We start from the raw sequence: 20,454 nt of genomic DNA, 5'->3' as shown, positions 1-20,454 counted from the left end.
CATCATTTTGGACGAAAATTAATAATGAAACTCTGTGCGCTATTTTGTTCAAGACAGTAGGTATCGTTCAAGCGCAGGTTTCTTAATGTGTTATATGCTGGTAAAATTTGCTTTGGCCTATAAGAATTTTCAGATAAATTTGAATATGAACACCGGTGAGTCCACATGGTCGTAATTAGATTACAAAAAAATATTAATAATCAATCTATTTATCAACAATCAATGAAGAAAGTTTTAAAAAAGTTGTGCTCCGTCATCTGTCTTAAAACGTGTATAGGGCGGTTTGAGATAGATTAATAATAAATAATTATATACGTATTATTATTGATGATATTTCATTATATAATTCCAATACAAGTTATCAAATAAATGGAAATTGTAAATAGTGACTTACACATGCCCTGTTTTGCTAAGAATCTAGGTACTGATAAATAATGTAAATAAATATACATGTATGTATCTGTTGTGTTTTCTGATAAGACGTTACTTCGCATATTACGAAGTATTACTAGTCGAGTAGTTGATTAAACTGTAACGAAGTTACTTATGAAATTAATTCAGTAGGTAAAAAAGAATTAATAAATGCAGTAAATAGCTTCAGAAAGTAGGGTAAGTCAAAATCTTAATTATACAGAAAATACTTTGTTAAATGATTAGAACATCCCTTATTGATATTTGATCGAATCTTAAATGATACTTAACTGAACGGTATTAAAGAGTTCCCATTTAGGTTTCGCTCACCAATCGAGTATTTACCAACCTATAAAGATACAATAACGTGACGTCATGTTATTGAACTCCGGTAGAGATAATAAATCGTTGTTAACCTTTTTTTATGTACCAGAGATAAATCGTGCGTAAATACCATTCGAAAATTGTTTGTGTGTCCTAAATATTATTCCTTCAAGTAGTGTTCAATTTTATGTGAACAATGTTAGAAGAAGCAAGCGACGATAAGTAAGAGAAATAGCATTAAAACATGAATATAATCTTGGATGTTTTTATTACCTCTGAATTCTATATAGTTCCACGAATCAATCGTCATCATCAAATTCGCAATATGAAGATCAATCCGCACCTTTCTATACAGACGTCTTCGAATTGTGGCGAGACCCTCCTCCTGAAGAAGACCATGTGGTAGTACCAGGTGTGGCAGAAATAGTAACCCCACGAACTTTGCCTAATGTTTTGAACAATCTGTTTCATTCAGAGATGATAACCAGTGATATGACAAATTTAGGAAATATTTTATTAGGTGAGTTTGGAACACACGTTGAGCAGAAGAAAAATCTTTTTTGTGGTAGGTTATTCAAGTGATACAGATCCTGTTCATGACGATTTTAAGCTAGGAAGACTGTCTTTGGCTCATGAGAAATTAACGAATATGCCCAAATTAATATGTGACGAATTTGGGCCTACAGTGAAAATTTTAGATATTAGTGATAATAATATTAAGTAAGTGTTTTAAAATACATTATTGAACTTAAAACAGTGAAGAATTACAGGAGTCTGGATTTCCTAGAGCATTTTACCACACTGACTTCACTTGTAGCAGACAAGAACCCAATCAATTCAATAGATACGAATATCCCGTGGCTGCCGCATTTAGAATTGCTCTATCTGAATCGCTGCAAAATAGACGATCTTTACTGGGTGAAAACGTTGAGGTACAATTGCCCTAAACTGAAATATTTATCGCTGATGGGGAATCCGGTGGTCCCATCTTTTATGACTCGAGGGAATATGTACCAATATCTGCAATATCGGTAAGTTGAGTACTTATAATATCTGAAGAATAAGTTTAATTAATGAAAATTCAGATTATACGTGATTTCGTCCATTCCAAGTCTTATGCATCTAGACGATAAACGGGTGACCGAAGACGAGAAAATTCAAGCCAAAAACATGTATCCCTCTCATTTTGTCCAAAACCTTCTCAGAACTACTAGAGATCGATTTCCGATTTATTTAAGGCGAATTACTGGAAAAACCAACCTCTCACAAAGTGGAAAAACCCCTTCGAGCTCAAATGCAGCGAAAAATTATATTTTATAAACAAAAAACTTAGTTATTGATGAATAAATTATTTATGATCCCGTTTAGTGTTCACCATTTCAATTTGATATAAGAGCCATAACCATAGATAGGCTCCAAGGAAAACTTAAAGAGCATTATGAGCGCTGAAATGTTCAAATATGATAATTTCATTTACGCCGTCTTAAAGAAGTCTCGCCGGTAGGTATAGACTTTGCTGAAGGTTCACTGCAAAGATTTTTCCGAATATGAATCCGTTGACAATTACAAATCCTTTTATCGAGTCCTGAATGTCAATGAAAGTGTCGTGCAGAGGTACTGAAGCATTAAATGTTACCTGAGAAAAATAGATAATTTGTGAATAGAAATATTAAATATTAAATTTATTCTACTCTGTACAAGGCAGGGGTGGCTGTCTTAATTTAAATTTTGTGCTATTCCAAAACCTATTTATTCCATGATGGTCTGAATTCCAGAGGAACAATCTCCCAGCCGGTTATTATTTTGTTGTCTGAAGACGTCGTCAATTAGACCTACAAATAGCAGCAAAACACAAAATATTGAAAATATTTTGCTTCAAAAAGGGAAATCAAAATTTAATATAATGCCATTATTTCTTCAGGCAACTTTTATTTTCTTTTCTCCGTGGGTTTGCAATTAAATTTATTACACGATCTCTGGAACGGGAGAATCTTTCAAGAATGAGATGACGCGCACGAATGCTACGAGAAATTCCCCAAGCTTTACAGTGGTCGAAATGGCGACTACAGCGACAACGCCACACGTCTTGACATATAATTTGACTTTGACAGTTCTCCTCTTCTCCGAGCTCTGCTTGGAATTCTCATCATTTACGATAAAAGCAAAATTACTGTTTACAGTAAGTTTCGTTTTTTGGGCGTTGTTTTTAACCATTTTTACCAATTTTGATGTACTTTATGGTGTTTTTGACTGAAAAACGCTATCAAAAATCAAATTTATCATTTAGTTAACTACAACTCGACTGTAAACCCATCCCTTTCATTCATATACTGAACGTTTCAACCGGAGATCCGTGTTTATTTTTGCAGGTCCAGTTAAAATTTCTGTTTTCCCTTCAGGAATTTAAAGTTTAAAATGCCTCCTGTAGAAGTGGGTTCCCAAGCGGTAAGTACCATTCTAATTGTTTAGAATTTTAAATGTAAGTCAGGTCTGCTTAATATGGCATTACATTACAGTATTATTGTTCCACTCCCTGTGATGGTACACTTTTCTCTGAAAGGAAGTAGACTGAATTCTTCAGCATTGTTCTAGTTCTTTGAAAAACTAACTCGTTTCTAAACAGTCTGCTTAGAAGTTTCACTTTAATTACCAGGAATAATGGTTGTTGTTAATCCAATTTTACAGGTTGAAGGCCTGGTTCGGAATCTAATGCTTTCCGGCCATGTTGGGTTTGATAGCCTTCCAGATCAGTTGGTTTCAAAAAGTGTTCAAAATGGATTTATATTTAACATAATGTGCATTGGTAAGTTTATTTTGCAACTCTTTAAATGGGTCTAATATGAAAACTAATATTCATAAAACCATAAAAATCCATTTAGTTCTATGTGGGTGACTTATTGAGTTGTTGCAATATGCAACAACAGTAATTAGTCTTAAATGCTTTTGAAATATTATGTTTCCTTTCTTCATATTTGACTGTTTTAAATTCAAGATGTCTTAATACCATGTTTCATCGTTTCGTTTACTCATTCTTTAACCCATGACTAAGTTTAACAATTAGTTACTCAGTATATATATCAACATAATTATCAGTATCAGTAACCTCATATTTTTTAAAATAATTGAAATCATAATGTAGAGGCTGATAAAATGGGCATCCTGTATATTTTTTTATATTTATATATCACTGTAGCTAATATGAGCACATTTGATGATAGTAAAGCAATTTTTATGAGTGCGAGGTCAGCAATAAAGAAGGCCTGCTTTCTTAGTTCAAACAACATGTATAATTTTGATAATTAATAATAAACATTTTTAGGAGAAACAGGTTTGGGTAAATCAACCCTTATGGATTCATTATTCAATACAAACTTTGAATCAAATCCAAGTCCTCACACTTTACCTACAGTAAAACTAAATGGACATACATATGAGCTCCAAGAGAGTAATGTTCGGCTGAAGGTACATTATTCATTCATTATGGTGTACTAATTGTTTTATCAATAATAATTTTAGCTTACAATTGTTGATACTGTTGGCTATGGTGATCAAATCAACAAAGAAGATAGCTTCAAAGCTATTGTTAAATACATTGATGATCAGTTCGAAAATTATTTACAAGAGGAGTTGAAAATTAAGAGATCTCTTTCGGCATTTCATGACACAAGAATTCACACTTGCTTGTACTTTGTTTGCCCTACAGGGCATGGTTTGAAGTCTATTGATTTGGTTTGCATGCAAAAGCTCGACCAGAAAGTGAATATAATTCCCATTATCGCCAAGGCAGATACCATTTCTAAAACAGAGCTTCTCAAATTCAAGTCTAAAATTATGGCTGAACTTCAAAATAACGGAGTACACATTTACGAGTTTCCCGTTGACGATGAATCAGTTTCAGAGGTTAATAGCTCTATGAATTCTCATATTCCGTTTGCTGTAATTGGCAGCACTGATTTTGTAAAAGTTGGCAGCAAGGTAAAACCCTTAATGAAAAACAATTATATATTGTTAATCCAAATTTCTAGCTTGTTAGAGCCAGACAATATCCATGGGGTACTGTTCAAGTCGAAAATGAAACTCATTGCGACTTTGTCAAGCTTCGGGAAATGCTTATAAGAACCAACATGGAAGACATGCGTGAAAAGACGCATATCAGACATTATGAGCTCTATAGGAAAAAACGATTAGAGCAAATGGGTTTTTCAGACGTTGACGCCAACAACAAACCAATCAGCTTTCAAGAAACTTTTGAGGTGAAATGGTCCAATCATCTGCAAGAATTGCAGCAGAAAGAGGATGAAATGAGGCAAATGTTTGTGGTGAGAGTGAAGGAGAAGGAGGCTGAATTAAAAGAAGCGGAGAAAGATGTGAGTTTGGTTGATGTATTGCTTAATATGTTAGCCTTTGTGTGTTTTTTTAGCTTCATGCCAAATTCGACAAATTGAAGAAAGATCATACAGATGAAAAGAAGAAAATTGAAGACTCCAGAAAGAAATTGGAAGATGAAATTGTGGAGTACAACAGAAGGAAGGCCCAGTACCAGCAGATGGGCTCTAGCAGCCACCACACGCTAACCCTGGGAAAAAGTAAGAAGAAATAATCTGATTATTCTACTAATATATTATACAGGGCGATGATTTTTTTAAATGTTACAAGGCAGCTACTCTAAATGTATTTATAATGGGCAAAAAATATGTGTTCTTTCTGTGAATTGGTTTAGAATAACTGCTTTGTGTTACTAAAAAATTCGCTCTTAGACTTTATATATTAAAATTTTATTTATATTATTTTAAGCCAAAGTTTCTAATATGTTTGCAATTATTTGCTTTCGCTTTCGCGTTTCATTCTTCACAAATCTCTATTCAGTTTGGTGTTAATAAACCGAAGGGTGCGGAGAGGGACTTATTTGACCTTATTTCTGTTCTTTATTTATAAATTTATTATGAGGTGTATTGGGTTTTTACTTGTGTGCCATTACTTACACTTCAATATACTAATATAATATTATAAGTACTAGATTTTTTGGCAATCTAGAATCTTTTCATTTAGTGTTTCTAATTTTTCATTGGACTCCAGGGAGTTTTGCAACACAATAATGGGAATAAGGATGCATTAAAGAGAATTGAGCAAATGTGGGAGAAATGTTCTATTTTTTTGACTCGTCGAAATTACTTATTTTGACTGTAACTTTCAGTATATTTGATTAATTTAAACTTGGCAATTCTGAAATAATTTTTTAAGATTTTTAGTTAACTGTATTGAGGAAGAGTTTTGACCCTGACTTCCAGTGTGTTTGCTAACGTGCAAAGCTCAGTTTTTGACTGTATTTTTTACATTTAATAATTAAATTAAATACAATTCCATTTACCTTTAATTTATTACCATTCTTTCGAAGTCTTTCGAAATCTCTAACCATATAAAAAGATAATTAGGAAAACGAATCAATTTAGGTTACAGAGTTCCGCTCGAGGCTCACCAAATATTTTCATTATTACAGCGAACGTTTGCTTTATAGAAGAAGCAAGTGCTGGTTTTGTATTAAAATAATCATATCTTAATATAAATAAATTAAAGACATATTAAAATAAATTTGGAATTGTTGCAATTTATATTTTTCGGGCATTTAAACCATGGTCCAAATCCCGTCCACAACTGTGGTGAATATTATTAAAGTGACGAAATAAAAGGTTAAATTCGAAAAGTAGTAGACTTTTTTGTTAAAAAACTATCGCCTTTTGCCAAGTTAATTTAGTTCTTTCGAGTAGTGAGAACTTTTGAAAAATCCGAAAGGGCTTACCTTTTTCAAGATTTTTATTCGCTCATAACAAGTGGACCTTTACTATTAATTTGCTTTTATATTGTATTTAGAACAGAATAAATAACCACACAAATGGCCCTATTATGATTTGTTTCCAATGTAAATAGTTTTGACTAACTATAAAGGGTATCCTTAAATTTTCTGCGCAAAACCCGACCATAGATACTTGAGGTGGAAACACGATAATTCAACACAACTTATTTTAATCCAAAAATTAATGATTTTCGAAATATAAGAAGACAAAGAATTTTTTTTTAAGTTGGCTTAAGGTCAAAACGTATGACAATCACTATTCCTGAACGAGAATTTGTTCATGTAGAGTCACAACAAACGAAATAATATTAAAAAAAAAACATTTTTCACATTTCGAAAACTCAAAATTTTTAAAACTAAGATAATTTGTGTTAAATGATTGTATTTCGATCTCCAGGAATCAGTGGTAGACCTTTATACAGATCCTTTAGAGACAGGACAGCCTGTATATCCATGTTGGTGTCTACTAATTTTAGCAATTACATATTATAGGTGTATACTTATGGAAAATAACTAAATTGGGCGTTTAAAGATACAAACTATTCCTGTTTGCCATTTTTAACTCTGATGGCTATATACACGTAATTGTAATTGTAATAGTGTCTTGTAATATATTTACATGCTTTAATAAAGACGACTCTTTATATTAAACTGCCGTTTCACCTGGTCGCACTAACTTCGCAAACATCTTGTAATACGTATACTTCCTGGATAAGTTTTGTAGTTTCTCAAATTTCGCTGGTTTCGGATGGCTGTCAGGCTTTTGATGATCCTACAAGAGAACATTTTACTGCACTGCACAAATAATGCACCTAGAAACGCTAATTTTTTTGTTAAAGTTGAAGTACTTTTCATCTTTCTAGGTTTTTGCCGTGTTGTGGCATTCTTCATAACGACTTTTACTGGAAACTGCATACGCTCCTTTTAGCACTAATTATTATTTAATTGGGTCAAAAAAAAAGGTTCTATAAATTAGACTAAAGCTTTAATCATCTATCTACATATACATACATCCATAGATGCTTTTTTGTAAGGCAGTATTTCTATTTCTACTAGCTATTGCTGTATAAGCTTTTGTGGTGTGGTGCTCGCTCGATTTAGTTTTCTTGGACTGAAAAAGTGAAAACGAATTTTCTCTTCTTTTCAGAAGTGATGCATAAGTTTATCTAAGTCCTCTGTCCTTGTTCGGCGATTAACTCAGATGTTCAGCGAGATATTTTTGTAGACTGTAGCGTTTATATCGTGCTAATTTATTTCTTCAGTTTAAGAGTAAAGGATAGTTTACTTATAATTTTCTATATTGAAAAGTATTATAGAGTTTAAGTACAAATCATTACCACATATTTTTATATAGCACCTATATGTTTAATTCTATGTTATATCTAGTAATGTTGGAATGTATACTACTAATTATGCAAATAATGTTTTTAGTAAATTGAGTAATTAATATACGATTTAACGAAATTAAAAAAGGTTTGAGACGTAGTTCTCTCTATGTGATGTTTTAATAACATTTATTGCAATTTTTATGTTAAATAACGAAAAAATTTTGACAATGGTGAATGAGACATTTTAATTCGTCTGGTAATTATTGATCTTAAAATTTAAACGGTGCAATTACCTACTGAGTATCAATTGAGTTATTCGGTGGCGGAAACAACGTCGGTAAATGCACCTCTTGCTAGTTATTTCCCAAGATTGTTTTAAATACATTTTAATTGGTTTTTCTCACGACCACCTACGAAAATATCCGTAAGACGTGTTGAATAAGGGGTAGAAAATTAGCAATGTGCTTTAGTTGTGAGTTAGAATTTAAAAGTGCTATGTAGTGTTCAGTCAGATAGCAGCAAATTCCCTAACACGTCAGCTCTAAAATTGTGGCTAACGCAATGGCATTTTTGAAGCTGTGGTTCAGTGTCGGATTTGCGATGTGATGATCCTGGAGTTGATTTTCAGACTAGAAGATATATTTTTTTCTTTTATTCTTGTTTAAATGTTTTTATTGTGGGAAAAATAACGTATACAACTTGCTAGTAAGCCTCTTGTCACACTCACGTGAGTAACGGTCTGGCCTGCGGTATGTAAGCAATCTTTCACTATCGTGTGTTAACCGTTCTCTATAACCTTGTAAATCACTCTCTTCGCTTGTTATGTAATATAGTATTTCATGCATTTAACAGAATCTTCTCTCCTAATTCAGGATATGATATGATGTGGAGTGACTTAAAAAAATAAAATTACGTACAGGCATTATGTATCAAACAGTTTAATTAGTACAAAAATATGCACAAAATCCTACAGAACCTAGGAAACCTTACAATGTAGCCGATGACTATCAACTAACTACTATGAGTTACCACTCAATAAATCTCTCTTATCAGTACGGTTACTGTTATTACTATCGATTTGCACTATAGGTTTATTATTCCCTACACAAGGGATGTTTTAGTAGGCGAAATTCTAGAGGTAAAATGTTCAGCGTTATTTGAACCGCATACTTCGGTAATTTACTCAAAAGGCACGATCTTTGAGCGAACTTGGTAGAAATGCATCGAATGGCTGTCGCATCCTTAGAACAGGGTTGTGTAAGAGAAGTGTGTTTGATAGACTTTCGCAGTTAGCAGTTATTTTTGTGGATGTTTTCTTCAATGTATTATGCAATGGTAGATATAGAACGGTCGATTCATATTTCTAAAAATAAAATTAAAATAAACCTATGTTAGAAACCTTTTAGCTCCCATTCCATGAAACTGGATACGATATTTTCCACCGCGTGCTTTTTTTTGCCCCATTTAACTTTCGAACTCTGGGGCTCTTTTTGTTTTCACTGAAAAGTTTAATTTTCCTCTTCAAATACTTAATATCAAGTATAAGGCAGTTCAAATTATTGTTTGAAAACCTGCGTGAATCGAACAATAATGAAACTAACCTGAATTAGAAATTATTTTGACTACGATACAAAATTAAGTGTGTGAACAATTTTTGATATGTGAGACACCTGTTTAGAAATATTAGTGTTGAAAACAGATTACAGCCATTAAGTTGAAAATATTTGCTTTTTAGTTCCTGATAATGGCGCAGGTGATAGCTGCAGCTACTTGTGTTACTTCGTAATTTTTGGTCAAGGAAGTGGTGAATATTTTCCTTAGAACTTCCTTTTTTTGGCAAGACTGAACTATGTCAATTAGTTGTATTATTATTTTTTATTTTGAGCCGTAGATTGGTACTATTTTCCGTCAACATCCTTATCTCTAAAACCCCTATCGTTAATCGATCAACAATGTCTAAAATAAACACATAAGGCAATAACAGCTTTGGAATAGGCAACTTAAAGGCGCGTGCGCAGTGATGGGTGCGAGCACTAGTTCAACGTGTGACTGATTCGCGATTTTCGCATGGTGGAGGGCTGCGATACTTCGCCCTGATGTGCAGATACTTTGAGGCGTCGGTTGAGTCCCTTCCGGGACCGTCCCGCATTACCACCTTCACCTGGCATGGATCATGACGTAACAGGAAGTGGTCCAAGGTATCCCAACCGCCTCCTACGCGAACCATCATATGACGTCCTTTTAGTAACTGAAAATGGAGGGATTTTAATTTATTAGTTTTTATTGAGAACGTTATTTTAATAGTTTGTGAGATTAACAAATGGGAGAAAACAATAAACAAAAATCTCAATACTCTAGCTTTCCCATTATTCTTGGCGATCTTTCAAAAAAAAAGTAGAAATGTTGGAACTTAAGGAAAAATCGTTTCTTGACAATGACGTATGCACAATGTTTTGATTAAAGTCAGATAGGAGGCTTTATTTATCGGGGTATTCATTAGTAGAGAGCGAGATCAGCGACATTTACTGAAACGAGTCTTTCGTTAATTCTTTCCGAAATCACCTTTAAGACACTTCCGTCATTGATAGAAGCAATTTGACTAATGGTTAGCCCTGATTGCAAGTTACTTCACTTGAAGTTAACCAGGACACTGAAGAACTAGCACTAAAAAGGTTATTAATTTTGTAAAAAAAATCTTAAGAATGGCGAATGTAACTTATATCCGGACCGGTGGAGCCACATATGAGTTGTTCTTTGCTGTTATGCATTAGTGGAAAGAGACACCTACGGGAAAGCGTCACCTGTCAGAATGCACCATTGACTAATTTTCCCCTAATTTATTTTGAAAACTTATGAGAAGATTTCGCGACTTTAACAGCTTTTTTAAAACTACATCCAGGAATAGTTGATCTAATGATGGTAAAAACAATAACTGAGGGATATTTCTTTCTGTGAGCGACTGTGACGTCAGATAAATAATAAATTTACTTTCAAAACTCTAAAAGGATATTGTGCAAATAAAAAAAAACGGAACTTTCATCGATGTCCAATTGCATGTTAGTGTTATATATATTTGGAGATTTTTCAATAGCAATTTTTCATTAAAACATCACATAGAACCTTACCCTTATGAACACATTTTTGCCTGCAATGTTGTACTTGCCCTCCCCCACTTTCCGTACTTGCAATTTGTCGCATTTCCCATTGGCACAGTTGCAGTTGCGCTGCATCAATCTTGCAGCCAATTGCACTTTTCTGTCCAATTCCGTGGTTAAGCTTTGTGTCGGAGTATCACCGCCGCCTAAAATTTTCTTTCACCACAACTGCAAAACTTCAGAAATCATTAACAAACCTTTACTGACCATATTTCTCCTGCTTGAATCAACCACGTCCAAATCTGGATCTTCTGGACTGCCCCTGGACCATTCATCTTCAGTGTTGTCGCTAGGTACTCCATCACTAGCGCCACTAGTTTTCACCAATGGTAGGGAATTTTGGGTACTGTCGCCTAAAAACAACAATAACTTTCTAGAGTTGTTAATTTTTTTTTCTACTAACCTGATGCTCTAATGTCTCTGGGATCTTGGATAAGCAGTACATGGGGCCCGGTATTCCAGCGTTCTGCATAGTGTGAAATCGCAGATGTTGATCTGCAAATAACCGCATTCTTACTCGTAAACTCCCTTTTTTTTCAAAATTATTGTATACTATCTTACCGACTATGACTCATTTTATAGTCAGACCCATCCAGCCTGGAACTTGGTGGGGTCGCGCGGAATTGCCAGGAAAGCAACGAACTGGGGCCTGAATTGTTGCTTTCCTCTTCTGCTATTTCTTTTTCCAGCTGTACTAGCCCTGGAGGCTCTATGCCGTATTTCGTAGCTATCCTAGCTACTTCTAGGAGGCACAAAATGACGCTGCGTGGCTGATTGTGAAGAACTGAAGAATTAATTCAAACGTGAGGTTAAAACGGGCGTATTGAAGTGGTAGTTACCTAAATCGTCGCTCTCAAAAAGTAGATTTTCGTGAACCGAGAGGGATCTGCAGAATTTGAGGAAGTTTGCGACGTTGTCGCGGGAGAAAAAGCTTCTTCGCTTGGCTTTTTCGAAGCATTTACCTCGTACACTTGGTATCATCTAAGAATTTGAAGTTTACTTCTGCACTGCTTGGAATATGTGAGTCTATTTTACCGCATTTACCAATCCTGAGTTTACCATCTTCTTAGCCTTATCGCAAATAATTTGGGCCAAGTGGCAGAGAACCACTCCATTGTCTAGCTCCGAGAGGAAGTTGTCTCTGCTTAGATAGTCTATTCCTAAGAAGATTAAAAAGCTCATATTTCTCGGTGTCTACTAATGAGCCTAGTTTGGACAATTTAGCACAGTCAAATACGGCCCTCATAAACTTCAGCAATATATATATTAATATTCATATTGGCATTACATAAATTAGAACACTAGAGCCATATATTGCCGTGTTGTTATGCATAAGTCCAAGACACCGTTCTTTAATTAAATGCTACTCAGTGATTCATAATTATGTGGTATTTGAGGAAAATATAACGTTAATGACAAGGTACATCAAGAAATCTGTGCACGATCCGACCCATTGACCTAAAGTCAAGTTTACACCAATTTACCTGGAATTATGGTCATTATTACACCGGTTCTGGGTCTAATTATTTAGTCCTGTGTCACGCTTTGTGATGTGCCTTTGCTATTATAGGGCTAGACGTCACATGGCGGAAGTGAATTAGATCGATCAGTAACAGTCGTTAAACGATTTAAACTATTAGTTTTCTTTTACCAAGCTTTGTATGGGCAAATCGACCGCGTTCAGAATTGTACCCATTTTGTAGTACCAGAAAAACTGCTTTCTTGTCTACTTAACATAAAAGCATTAATCCTTAGAATACTATGTATTACACAGGAAGAATTGTTCTGGTGACATGAATATGCTCAGTGGCGGGTCTAGGGGGATACGTTGCCTTGATGAAAAAACAATTGTGTCTGCACAACTTTTTACAATGCTCAATAGTGTCAACACACCGTACGTTATTGGCGTACTACGACCGTTTTTCAAATGAACAAAAATTGTTTTTTCTGAGAATTTTTCTTTTGGCTCTAGCCTCAGCCCTATTGAAATTGCCTCCAGCACGTCATTGCATTTAACGTGTTTAAAACAAAATTTTCCAAATTACAGAAATCCTTTTCAGCATTCAGGAACCACTAAACAAGTCGTGTACCGGCCTTGGAGATCCAGCAATTTTTCTAAATTTATTTCTTATACTGGAATTTGTGCGTTGGTTGATTTTTGCGTTTTAAAAGTTTGCACGCCTTTGTTTTTGCAACGAAACTTTTTCTTATAGATTTTTTGCTTTTCTCGGCATCCTACTGACTTTTTTTAAAAAATATATAAAATTAAGATTTATGAATGTAACGTCCGTGAAAATTAGTACCGTACTTCGTTTTGCAGAGCCGGTAAAAGCTTCAGACCCTGTAATTTTGAATGTTAATTAATGACTTTTACCTCGACATTTGGGCTTTTTAACTCTTTTTCGTACATTTTCACCTTTTTTTAAATTGAAAAATTCTGTTCTTTAATTGATATCAGATTCACGTATCAAATTACAGAGGATCCTTTTATCGTTTGATATATTAGCGTATAACGTTTTCAGATGATTCAATATAAAGCAATTTTTCAAAACAATTATTTTTATTTATACTTCGTTTGGTCCTTGCATGCTTGACTTTAAAATGAGTTCAGCTCGCCTCTGTGTTTCCTACTCGTGAATGCAAAGTTTCCATATTTGATTTGAAGGCCCTTAATTAAAAACTTTGATTCGTGCATCCCTAATTTTTGGATTAAAGTGCATGTTTTTTAAATTACAAAAAACCCTTTCAGTCACTGGCGGATCTAAGAGCAAGTGAATTTTGGCGTAAAGCAAATTCCAATGTCACTCATTCATATGTCCGCCACTGATCATGGCACTCAAATTTCTGGATCTCGCATGCGATTAATTGCAACGCTGTGGTACGCGATTTAACTCGATTAGAAGTGATTTAAATTTAGGTTAACCGCATTAACTTCATCGTGCGTTAAGGCTTTTGTTTATGCCCTAATTAGATCAAAGTTGTTTTTAAATGAGTTGTGCTTGGTCTCGTTAAGACCAATAGTTCGCCTGTGTCAAAATGGGTACACAGACGATATTATTCGTCCACTTAAATGCCTAATGGGCCGGGGTCGTAAAACTCCCGTACAGGCGCTAATTCGATTAAGCTAAACTGGGTTTAATTTGAAAATGTACTAGAATAAGTGCGTTTATGAAGGTTGATGATTTGAACAGGGAATTCAACTGTTTTAGTAGAAATTGAGGCTTTAGCTTCAATATAATGAAGAATCAGCTGAGAAGCATTTCTTTTGGATTATCCAAATTTTCACAGGAGATACGGCTAACAAATCCCCTTTAAATAAACCTTCATGCAACAATATATTTTGATTGATCATATCAACAGGAAAATGTCTCCGACCTCTTCACGTGTAAATGAGGAACGTGAAGAATAAATCCCTAGGAGTCCAAGACAGCCGTGCGTTCATAATAAGGCCCTCTGAATTCATTAAGACTATCTACATATTAAACCATCGACGACATCAAAAGAATAAGAATATTAAAATTCTCGTCTGTCCTTAAGCTTTTATTATCTTAAATGCAGTAATCTGTTCAGCCCTAGCGGTATTTTCCTTTTACTCCAAGCATGACTCTCATATTATGATAATTAAATCCACCTTACTAAGGCGTCAGTTTCGGGGACCCTTGATGAAATAAGCCCTTAATATTTAAATAACCTGAAAAGATCCTCAAAAACAATGGCAGGAAATGGTCACTTTCTCTGAGACCCGATGTGTTTGGGCTTTAAAATACTTTTCTCTATTTATAGGGCCTCAATTATTACGTCCATAATATCCTCTAAATTTGACTTTGTCATGTGAAGCGTGGAAGGCGCAGTGCCAGGCAGTGAAATTCCCTATATTGCATGATTAAATATCTGAATGTAATATTATTTTTTAAATTATTGCTATAAAACTAGCATAAAAGCTTCTACTTTTGATTTTCCTACTTGTAAAAACACTAATTGATTATTGAGAGATTTATTCAGTTTTAGTCCAAGAATGAAGGAAATAGAGCAAAGGACAAAGGTCCAGTGCAATGGTCTTAAATCGGGAGGTTATCGGCCACACGAGATCTGTTTGGTCGTGCCCCTATCACGAGCTTTTAATCTTTATTCTACCCGAATTTATTTCCTTTGGTGGAAACGGTTGACGCACTCGATTACGCTCTTAGACTCCATAACAAGCACATGCACATGAACGCACATACACATGAAAGTATATACTTATGCATGACCGGAGTAAAGAAAAAATAATTTGAAAGTACCGCTCCCATGTAGTTTCTGTTTAAACTTCAAGAGCACTACTAAGCAACGAAATATTTTTCCAGATTGAGTAGATAGAACTAAGGGTATGTGATATCAAATAATAATTTCCTCATTTCCGAGATTTCCTGAGCAGGTGAGTCCAGTTGGGTTCAAATTTCAGGAAATTTACAATTTAGGTTACTTGAAAAAATCCAAAAATCAGATTCTGGTTAGTTTCGGTTTCGATAGGTACAGGATTTTGACATTCAAATACGAAATTATTTCTTTCGAAATTAGAAGATTTCGAGCTAGGTCTATTGCAGTAACTCCCAGAAATTAGTGATCAGGTCAGTGCGAGTTACTTCAAAATTTCAAAAAATCCTAATTTCTCATGAGCTACAAAATGTGGCAGTGTGAAATCTTGGAAAACTGGATGGCGGATGTTGGTTTGTTGTAACGAAAGAAACTGAAATGGCACAGTCAAGTGGCTTGTGGAGTCTTTGGAGGAGGATAAATAAAAACTGAAAAACTGATTAAGTAGACAACAAGAGAAATCAAATAAATGTGCATGGCAGTATGAGAATATGAGGATTTTCTTTGTCTGAATTTTCGCACCATTTTGTAAGGTGTCCCAGAGAGTACGGCAGAGATAAGTTATGGAGAAATAACTAGTGATGCTTTTGAAGAAGGAGATGGTTGATATAAAAGTGACAGATCGCAATTGCCTACTAAAAATGCTATCAAGTTCTTTCAACTTGTGGAAGTTGTGAATTTAAACCAGCCAGAAAATGGAAGGAATTCTCAGTAATCTAAACTAACCACAACTTCCTTGAATATTTCCAAGAAACCTGGTGTGTTCTGAATTTTTCCATGACTGTCAGACCCTCAACCAACATGAAATGTTTGCATTATGCAAGAACAACAAATGTGTTGGCCCTGTTCTTGCTGTCACAATAAATTGACCGCATTGGATAGACGTCTGGTCATATAAAATTACATTATACACAGAGGCATGGTTCAAGGGTGCAACCTAACCATCTAAACATGCAAACCGCATTCGATTATGGCAGTATGTAGATGGGCAAAGATATTTTGTCTTGACGTGTTGTGTCTCGTATTTATAGTCATTCTTGACACTATTATCTGGCAAAGGAGAAATAACTTATGTAAACAAAAAAATAAATATTTTTTTAAATGCCGTTAGTTGCATTTTTTTTCCAGTGTAAAATGGCAGAGTAGTGGCATTGGTGATTTAATCGAAATTGATTGGTTTATCAAAATTCGACTTAGTGCGCACTATAGATAACGCAATCAAGATACATCAACGGTAACGGTTACATTATGTGAACCAGGAGGTAAATATTTTTCTAAGAATGCTACGAGAACCAAAAACAAAACTTTTGACCGTGAAGCGGCAGAGTGGTGGCATTGGTAAATCAATCGCAACTGCTTAAACCAAGACCCACCAGCAACGGTCAACACCTTAGAAACTGTGTCGCTTTGACATCATCATTACACCATTTCATGAATGTTTTATGCAGAATTAGACCGAGTGATAATGTAAAGCTGCATCAGATAGTGCATCACTTACACACAATTGTTTTCCATACCATCGCGGCATTCATTTATTGCAATTTCCATGGGTCACAATAGTCGCAGAACCGGTGCACAAACTGGGGCTCTTTAATTAGGACATTCGTATCTGTCCATAGTCTGTCCACGTTTGTTTCTGGTAAATTACATTACTTGCCTAAACACTGTTAAAGTATATTGACCTGATGTTGACACTCGAATACCGAAGCCTTCGTTGTTAAGCAGGCTGAATAGTAATAATTATCGGTTAATTAATGGGGCGAAGAAGTACTTTCCCTGAATTTCTTTATTATTTAATAGAAAAGCTCGTTGGGCCATGTATCCCAAGAAGTACCTATTGTTAAACAATTTCCTTTGGAATTTATGTCACATTTCCTTCAGTTAGGGGACGAATTTCCTATTCACATTAAATCGTTAAACGCGTAATTTTTTCAAGCGATTGTCTTTTACGCATTGTCATTGTCTGTTATAAAAATTCATTAGATAATAACAATTAACCTATGTCAGGCTTGAAAATGAAAGTTGCTCATAGGAAATGGAGGAATTCCGATTTCTTCTAGGCCTAAAAAACCAATTACACATAGTTAAACAAAATCACTGATTACTGTCAGTCAATAAATAAGAGATTTACGTTCGCCACAATCGAGAATGGCATAAACTGTTAAAAGCCTCCAAATATGGAGATTTGAGATATAACGCAACCTCCGAGGGATTTTATTGCATTATTTATTAGATTTTACATATGCGCAATCTCGCCTGTAATATAGGAATTGTATAATGCACCCGGCTAATAATTTACTTCATTTTATCGCCGTCGTGCTCCCATCTGGTCATCAGCCCCATTAACAGAGTTTATTTTGTAGGTGTGCCCCTGTTGATCATCACCATCATCAGGAATTGTCGTGTAAATATTCTACACGACAAATAAGGCACTAATGCGCTTAGACGAGGTTAATTTTGGGCGTGGTCGCGGGCTTTCGTGGAACGGTAGAATGCGCCCATTGTTAACTATGCAGAAAAATGCTTTTGTATATGGTCTGTTAGGGTGACGCCACTGACTGACATGCGACATGACCGTAATCCATTGTGTGAGGTCACAAAGCCAATAAAAATACCCGCAATACCATATACAGGGTATCTAATGTATAAATACAAAAAAACCCTTCCTGTAATTTGGGAAATGTCTCGTTGCTGATATGTATCGTACTAAAGTTCGAAAACGGTCCTCAATTCTTTCTTTAGATCCTCTAGAGCATTTAACATATTTAGCTCACGCTATATATTTTTTTCACGGCCAGCCACAAAGTATGCATTTTCAGTTCAATTACTCTCCTTGAAAGCGAATTTTTGCCGGTCAAGATCCAAAAGCTGGCTTAAAGGATCGGTAAAACCATTTTGAGATCACTGAAAATTTGTTTTACCAATCCCTCTGGCTGCGAAATAATAGTGTAAAACTTTGGAAAATACTATTGTCTTTGCTATCTAAAATTTGTTTAGTGCCGCTCTCCAAGCTTGTAATGTAATGGTTATTTGTATTACATGAATAACGTAATACATGTTTACGTTACAGGCCCAGAAAGTAGTTTTGCTGGATGAGTGCAGTCCATATTAATTGCGAGCCATAGACGAGGACTGGAAACATGAAGAGTTCTTCTGGATACCTTTTCAATTTTTCCAGCGTTTGGCACCTTGAATTGGAATTTTCTTTACTCTCCCCAAGTCTATACCCTTTCAAGCATTTCGAGCAAGACTATTACCAACCACGGTCCATTAGGAGCATGTAGACACAATTCTTGTAAAACCAGCTATTCAGCTATTTCTAATTTTTCTGATATTTTACACCTTGAAAGGCAATTTTTCCAATACTTTGACATTGAAAAAATCAACTGCATAAATCTAAAACATGTCATCGAGCACTCATCAGCCCAATTCTTTTGAAAATAGCTTCAGTCAATTTTCCAATATTTTGTCCCTCAAATCTGGTTCAAATTTGGATCCTGTTCACTTGTAAATAACCTGAACTAACCTTAACAAATTTTCAATGTTTGAGGAGAATAAGCCAGGCTGAAAATACTACGATTAAACCAATATAGCCATTCTTTCCTTTCAATGGAGCTAATTCCCAGTAAATATCTCGAATTTGAATTAAGCTAGGAAGCATTTTTAATACCTACTTGAAATGAATTCCATCTACTTTGGTATATTTTTGCTACCAATCTTCAGATAATTATAATTGCAGCAACACCGGCTGACACCTAACATAAACTCTCGCTGGTAACTGTTCTATTATGCATTTTATTTATGGGTTCGTAAGGACTGTTTTATGAATGTCCGCTCTTGAACTCTTTGATGTTTTCTTCTAAACACCCACCATAATAACGAATGACATAACTAAGAATTCTGCAAAACACTTACTTAAGGTTTTATTGAGCCAGTCGGCCAAATCTTCCTTAAGGGGATCCAACTGCCTCATCTGTGCCGACATCATTCTTTCGGAGTATTCTTCAGCCAGCTCTTCTTCAGGATCCGGCCTGGGGAATCCCACGGAGATTGGGCCCCATGAATTTCGGTTGCGAGATATGTTGTTTCGCCCAAACGCCATCTGGAAAATCATTAATTATTAATATTGTAAAAGAATTAATTTTTTTTTATCTACAGAAAAACGTCTCTGTTGGTCGATGGCTTAAGAGTTGAGATATTTCGACCACGCTTCGGTTATGGAATTACTTGAAATGCTAATTTAAACGCAATTAGATCCAGCCGATTTGGTCTTAAAAACAGAAAAGTTGTAAAGAAATTCCTTCTTTTAACATAGTCAAAAATGATTACCAAAAATTGGAGTTCTATAGAATACATAACTTGGATTATTTCAATAATCTCTAGCATGTATCATACCGGACTCCGTCGTATCACTAAAAATCAGACTACAACAAAATATTTGCTATAGTAGTACCTAAGGGCTCGACGCTTCCCATAAACAACTTTTTTGTGTGTTCGTTGTTTACTAAGTTTTGTTGAATATGTTTTCATTAATTTTACATTAGATACATCACTGTGGTGGAGAACAGAGCATAGGCGTAGATACGTGGGTGGAATATTGCATTGTTTTTCGCGTCTTGATTAATAGCCATTAATTACTAGAATTGTGCTACAATCAATCATAAAAAGGTTCTCGTATATGGATGACAGCAATGGAAGCAGTGTTATTAAATTCTCCTTGAGGAAAAATATCAAATAAAAAATAAAAAATGTTTGCAGGTCTATCCAAAGCTACTGGACTTTGATGATTTTTTATGACCTAAATTTGTCACTTTATCTGGATATTTTTACTGTATCCTCCAGTAATCTAATCCAAATTTCAAGCCATACAATGAAAATACAGTTCTTCAAGTAGCGTCAATGATACCCATCTGGAAAGTAACTTTCGATAGGAACAGTTTAAAACAGATTATGTTACATGCCTTAGCACTTGCTTGGCTCGACTTTGTTTGTGGGATCTTTAGAAGTCGTGTGTTTCATTAACATTTAAATT

At 34.9% G+C, this 20,454-nt stretch overlaps 3 protein-coding genes across 5 annotated transcripts; 2 read left to right on the top strand and 1 right to left on the bottom strand.

The window, feature by feature from the left end:
* The first annotated feature begins 742 nt into the window (after positions 1-742).
* LOC136413279 (uncharacterized) lies at positions 743-2,100 on the top strand. The gene is made up of 5 exons (XM_066396736.1): positions 743-957; positions 1,026-1,255; positions 1,305-1,455; positions 1,506-1,766; positions 1,821-2,100. Exons 1-5 carry the CDS (start codon positions 932-934, stop codon positions 2,053-2,055), a joined length of 903 nt encoding a protein of 300 aa, XP_066252833.1. The 5' UTR covers positions 743-931; the 3' UTR covers positions 2,056-2,100.
* Positions 2,101-2,871: 771 nt separating this feature from the next.
* Positions 2,872-8,038, top strand: Sep2 (septin 2). 3 transcript variants are annotated; one of them, XM_066396733.1, is made up of 7 exons: positions 2,872-3,180; positions 3,421-3,538; positions 4,055-4,197; positions 4,252-4,710; positions 4,761-5,102; positions 5,156-5,321; positions 7,450-7,690. In XM_066396733.1, exons 1-7 carry the CDS (start codon positions 3,151-3,153, stop codon positions 7,512-7,514), a joined length of 1,323 nt encoding a protein of 440 aa, XP_066252830.1. In that variant the 5' UTR covers positions 2,872-3,150; the 3' UTR covers positions 7,515-7,690. The 3 variants fall into 3 exon arrangements, with proteins under 3 accessions (XP_066252830.1, XP_066252831.1, XP_066252832.1); XM_066396734.1 differs by lacking the exon at positions 7,450-7,690 and adding an exon at positions 7,734-8,038 and having other exon boundaries at positions 2,873-3,180; XM_066396735.1 differs by lacking the exon at positions 7,450-7,690 and having other exon boundaries at positions 2,873-3,180; positions 5,156-7,218.
* A 798-nt stretch (positions 8,039-8,836) lies between these two features.
* On the bottom strand, positions 8,837-19,840 carry LOC136413277 (growth arrest-specific protein 2-like). Its single transcript, XM_066396732.1, has 9 exons — positions 19,752-19,840; positions 19,338-19,524; positions 12,105-12,229; positions 11,909-12,050; positions 11,631-11,853; positions 11,473-11,564; positions 11,267-11,422; positions 11,040-11,215; positions 8,837-10,162 (listed from the first exon to the last, which is right to left on the bottom strand). Exons 1-9 carry the CDS (start codon positions 19,806-19,808, stop codon positions 9,953-9,955), a joined length of 1,368 nt encoding a protein of 455 aa, XP_066252829.1. The 5' UTR covers positions 19,809-19,840; the 3' UTR covers positions 8,837-9,952.
* Between the last annotated feature and the right edge of the window lie 614 nt (positions 19,841-20,454).

Source organism: Euwallacea similis, chromosome 13, assembly GCF_039881205.1.
Source record: "Euwallacea similis isolate ESF13 chromosome 13, ESF131.1, whole genome shotgun sequence".
Classification (NCBI taxonomy): domain Eukaryota; kingdom Metazoa; phylum Arthropoda; class Insecta; order Coleoptera; family Curculionidae; genus Euwallacea; species Euwallacea similis.
The sequence above is the reverse complement of the archived record's forward strand: the minus strand, read 5'-3'. Positions and strand labels throughout refer to the sequence as shown.

What these genes read in the sequence shown, in the direction of transcription:
- Sep2 (XM_066396733.1), top strand. Translation starts at nt 3,151, where the DNA reads ATGCCTCCTGTAGAAGTGGGTTCCCAAGCG. An exon ending in ATTTAACATAATGTGCATTG is followed by an intron (nt 3,539 to 4,054) that starts GTAAGTTTATTT and finishes AAACATTTTTAG; the next exon opens with GAGAAACAGGTTTGGGTAAA. An exon ending in TAAAAGAAGCGGAGAAAGAT is followed by an intron (nt 5,103 to 5,155) that starts GTGAGTTTGGTT and finishes GTGTTTTTTTAG; the next exon opens with CTTCATGCCAAATTCGACAA.
- LOC136413279 (XM_066396736.1), top strand. Translation starts at nt 932, where the DNA reads ATGTTAGAAGAAGCAAGCGACGATAA. An exon ending in GAAGAAGCAAGCGACGATAA is followed by an intron (nt 958 to 1,025) that starts GTAAGAGAAATA and finishes AATTCTATATAG; the next exon opens with TTCCACGAATCAATCGTCAT. An exon ending in TACCAATATCTGCAATATCG is followed by an intron (nt 1,767 to 1,820) that starts GTAAGTTGAGTA and finishes ATGAAAATTCAG; the next exon opens with ATTATACGTGATTTCGTCCA.
- LOC136413277 (XM_066396732.1), bottom strand. Translation starts at nt 19,808, where the DNA reads ATGCTAGAGATTATTGAAATAATCCAAGTTATGTATTCTATAGAACTC. An exon ending in ACTCAGGATTGGTAAATGCG is followed by an intron (nt 12,051 to 12,104) that starts GTAAAATAGACT and finishes TCAAATTCTTAG; the next exon opens with ATGATACCAAGTGTACGAGG. An exon ending in TATAAAATGAGTCATAGTCG is followed by an intron (nt 11,565 to 11,630) that starts GTAAGATAGTAT and finishes GGTTATTTGCAG; the next exon opens with ATCAACATCTGCGATTTCAC.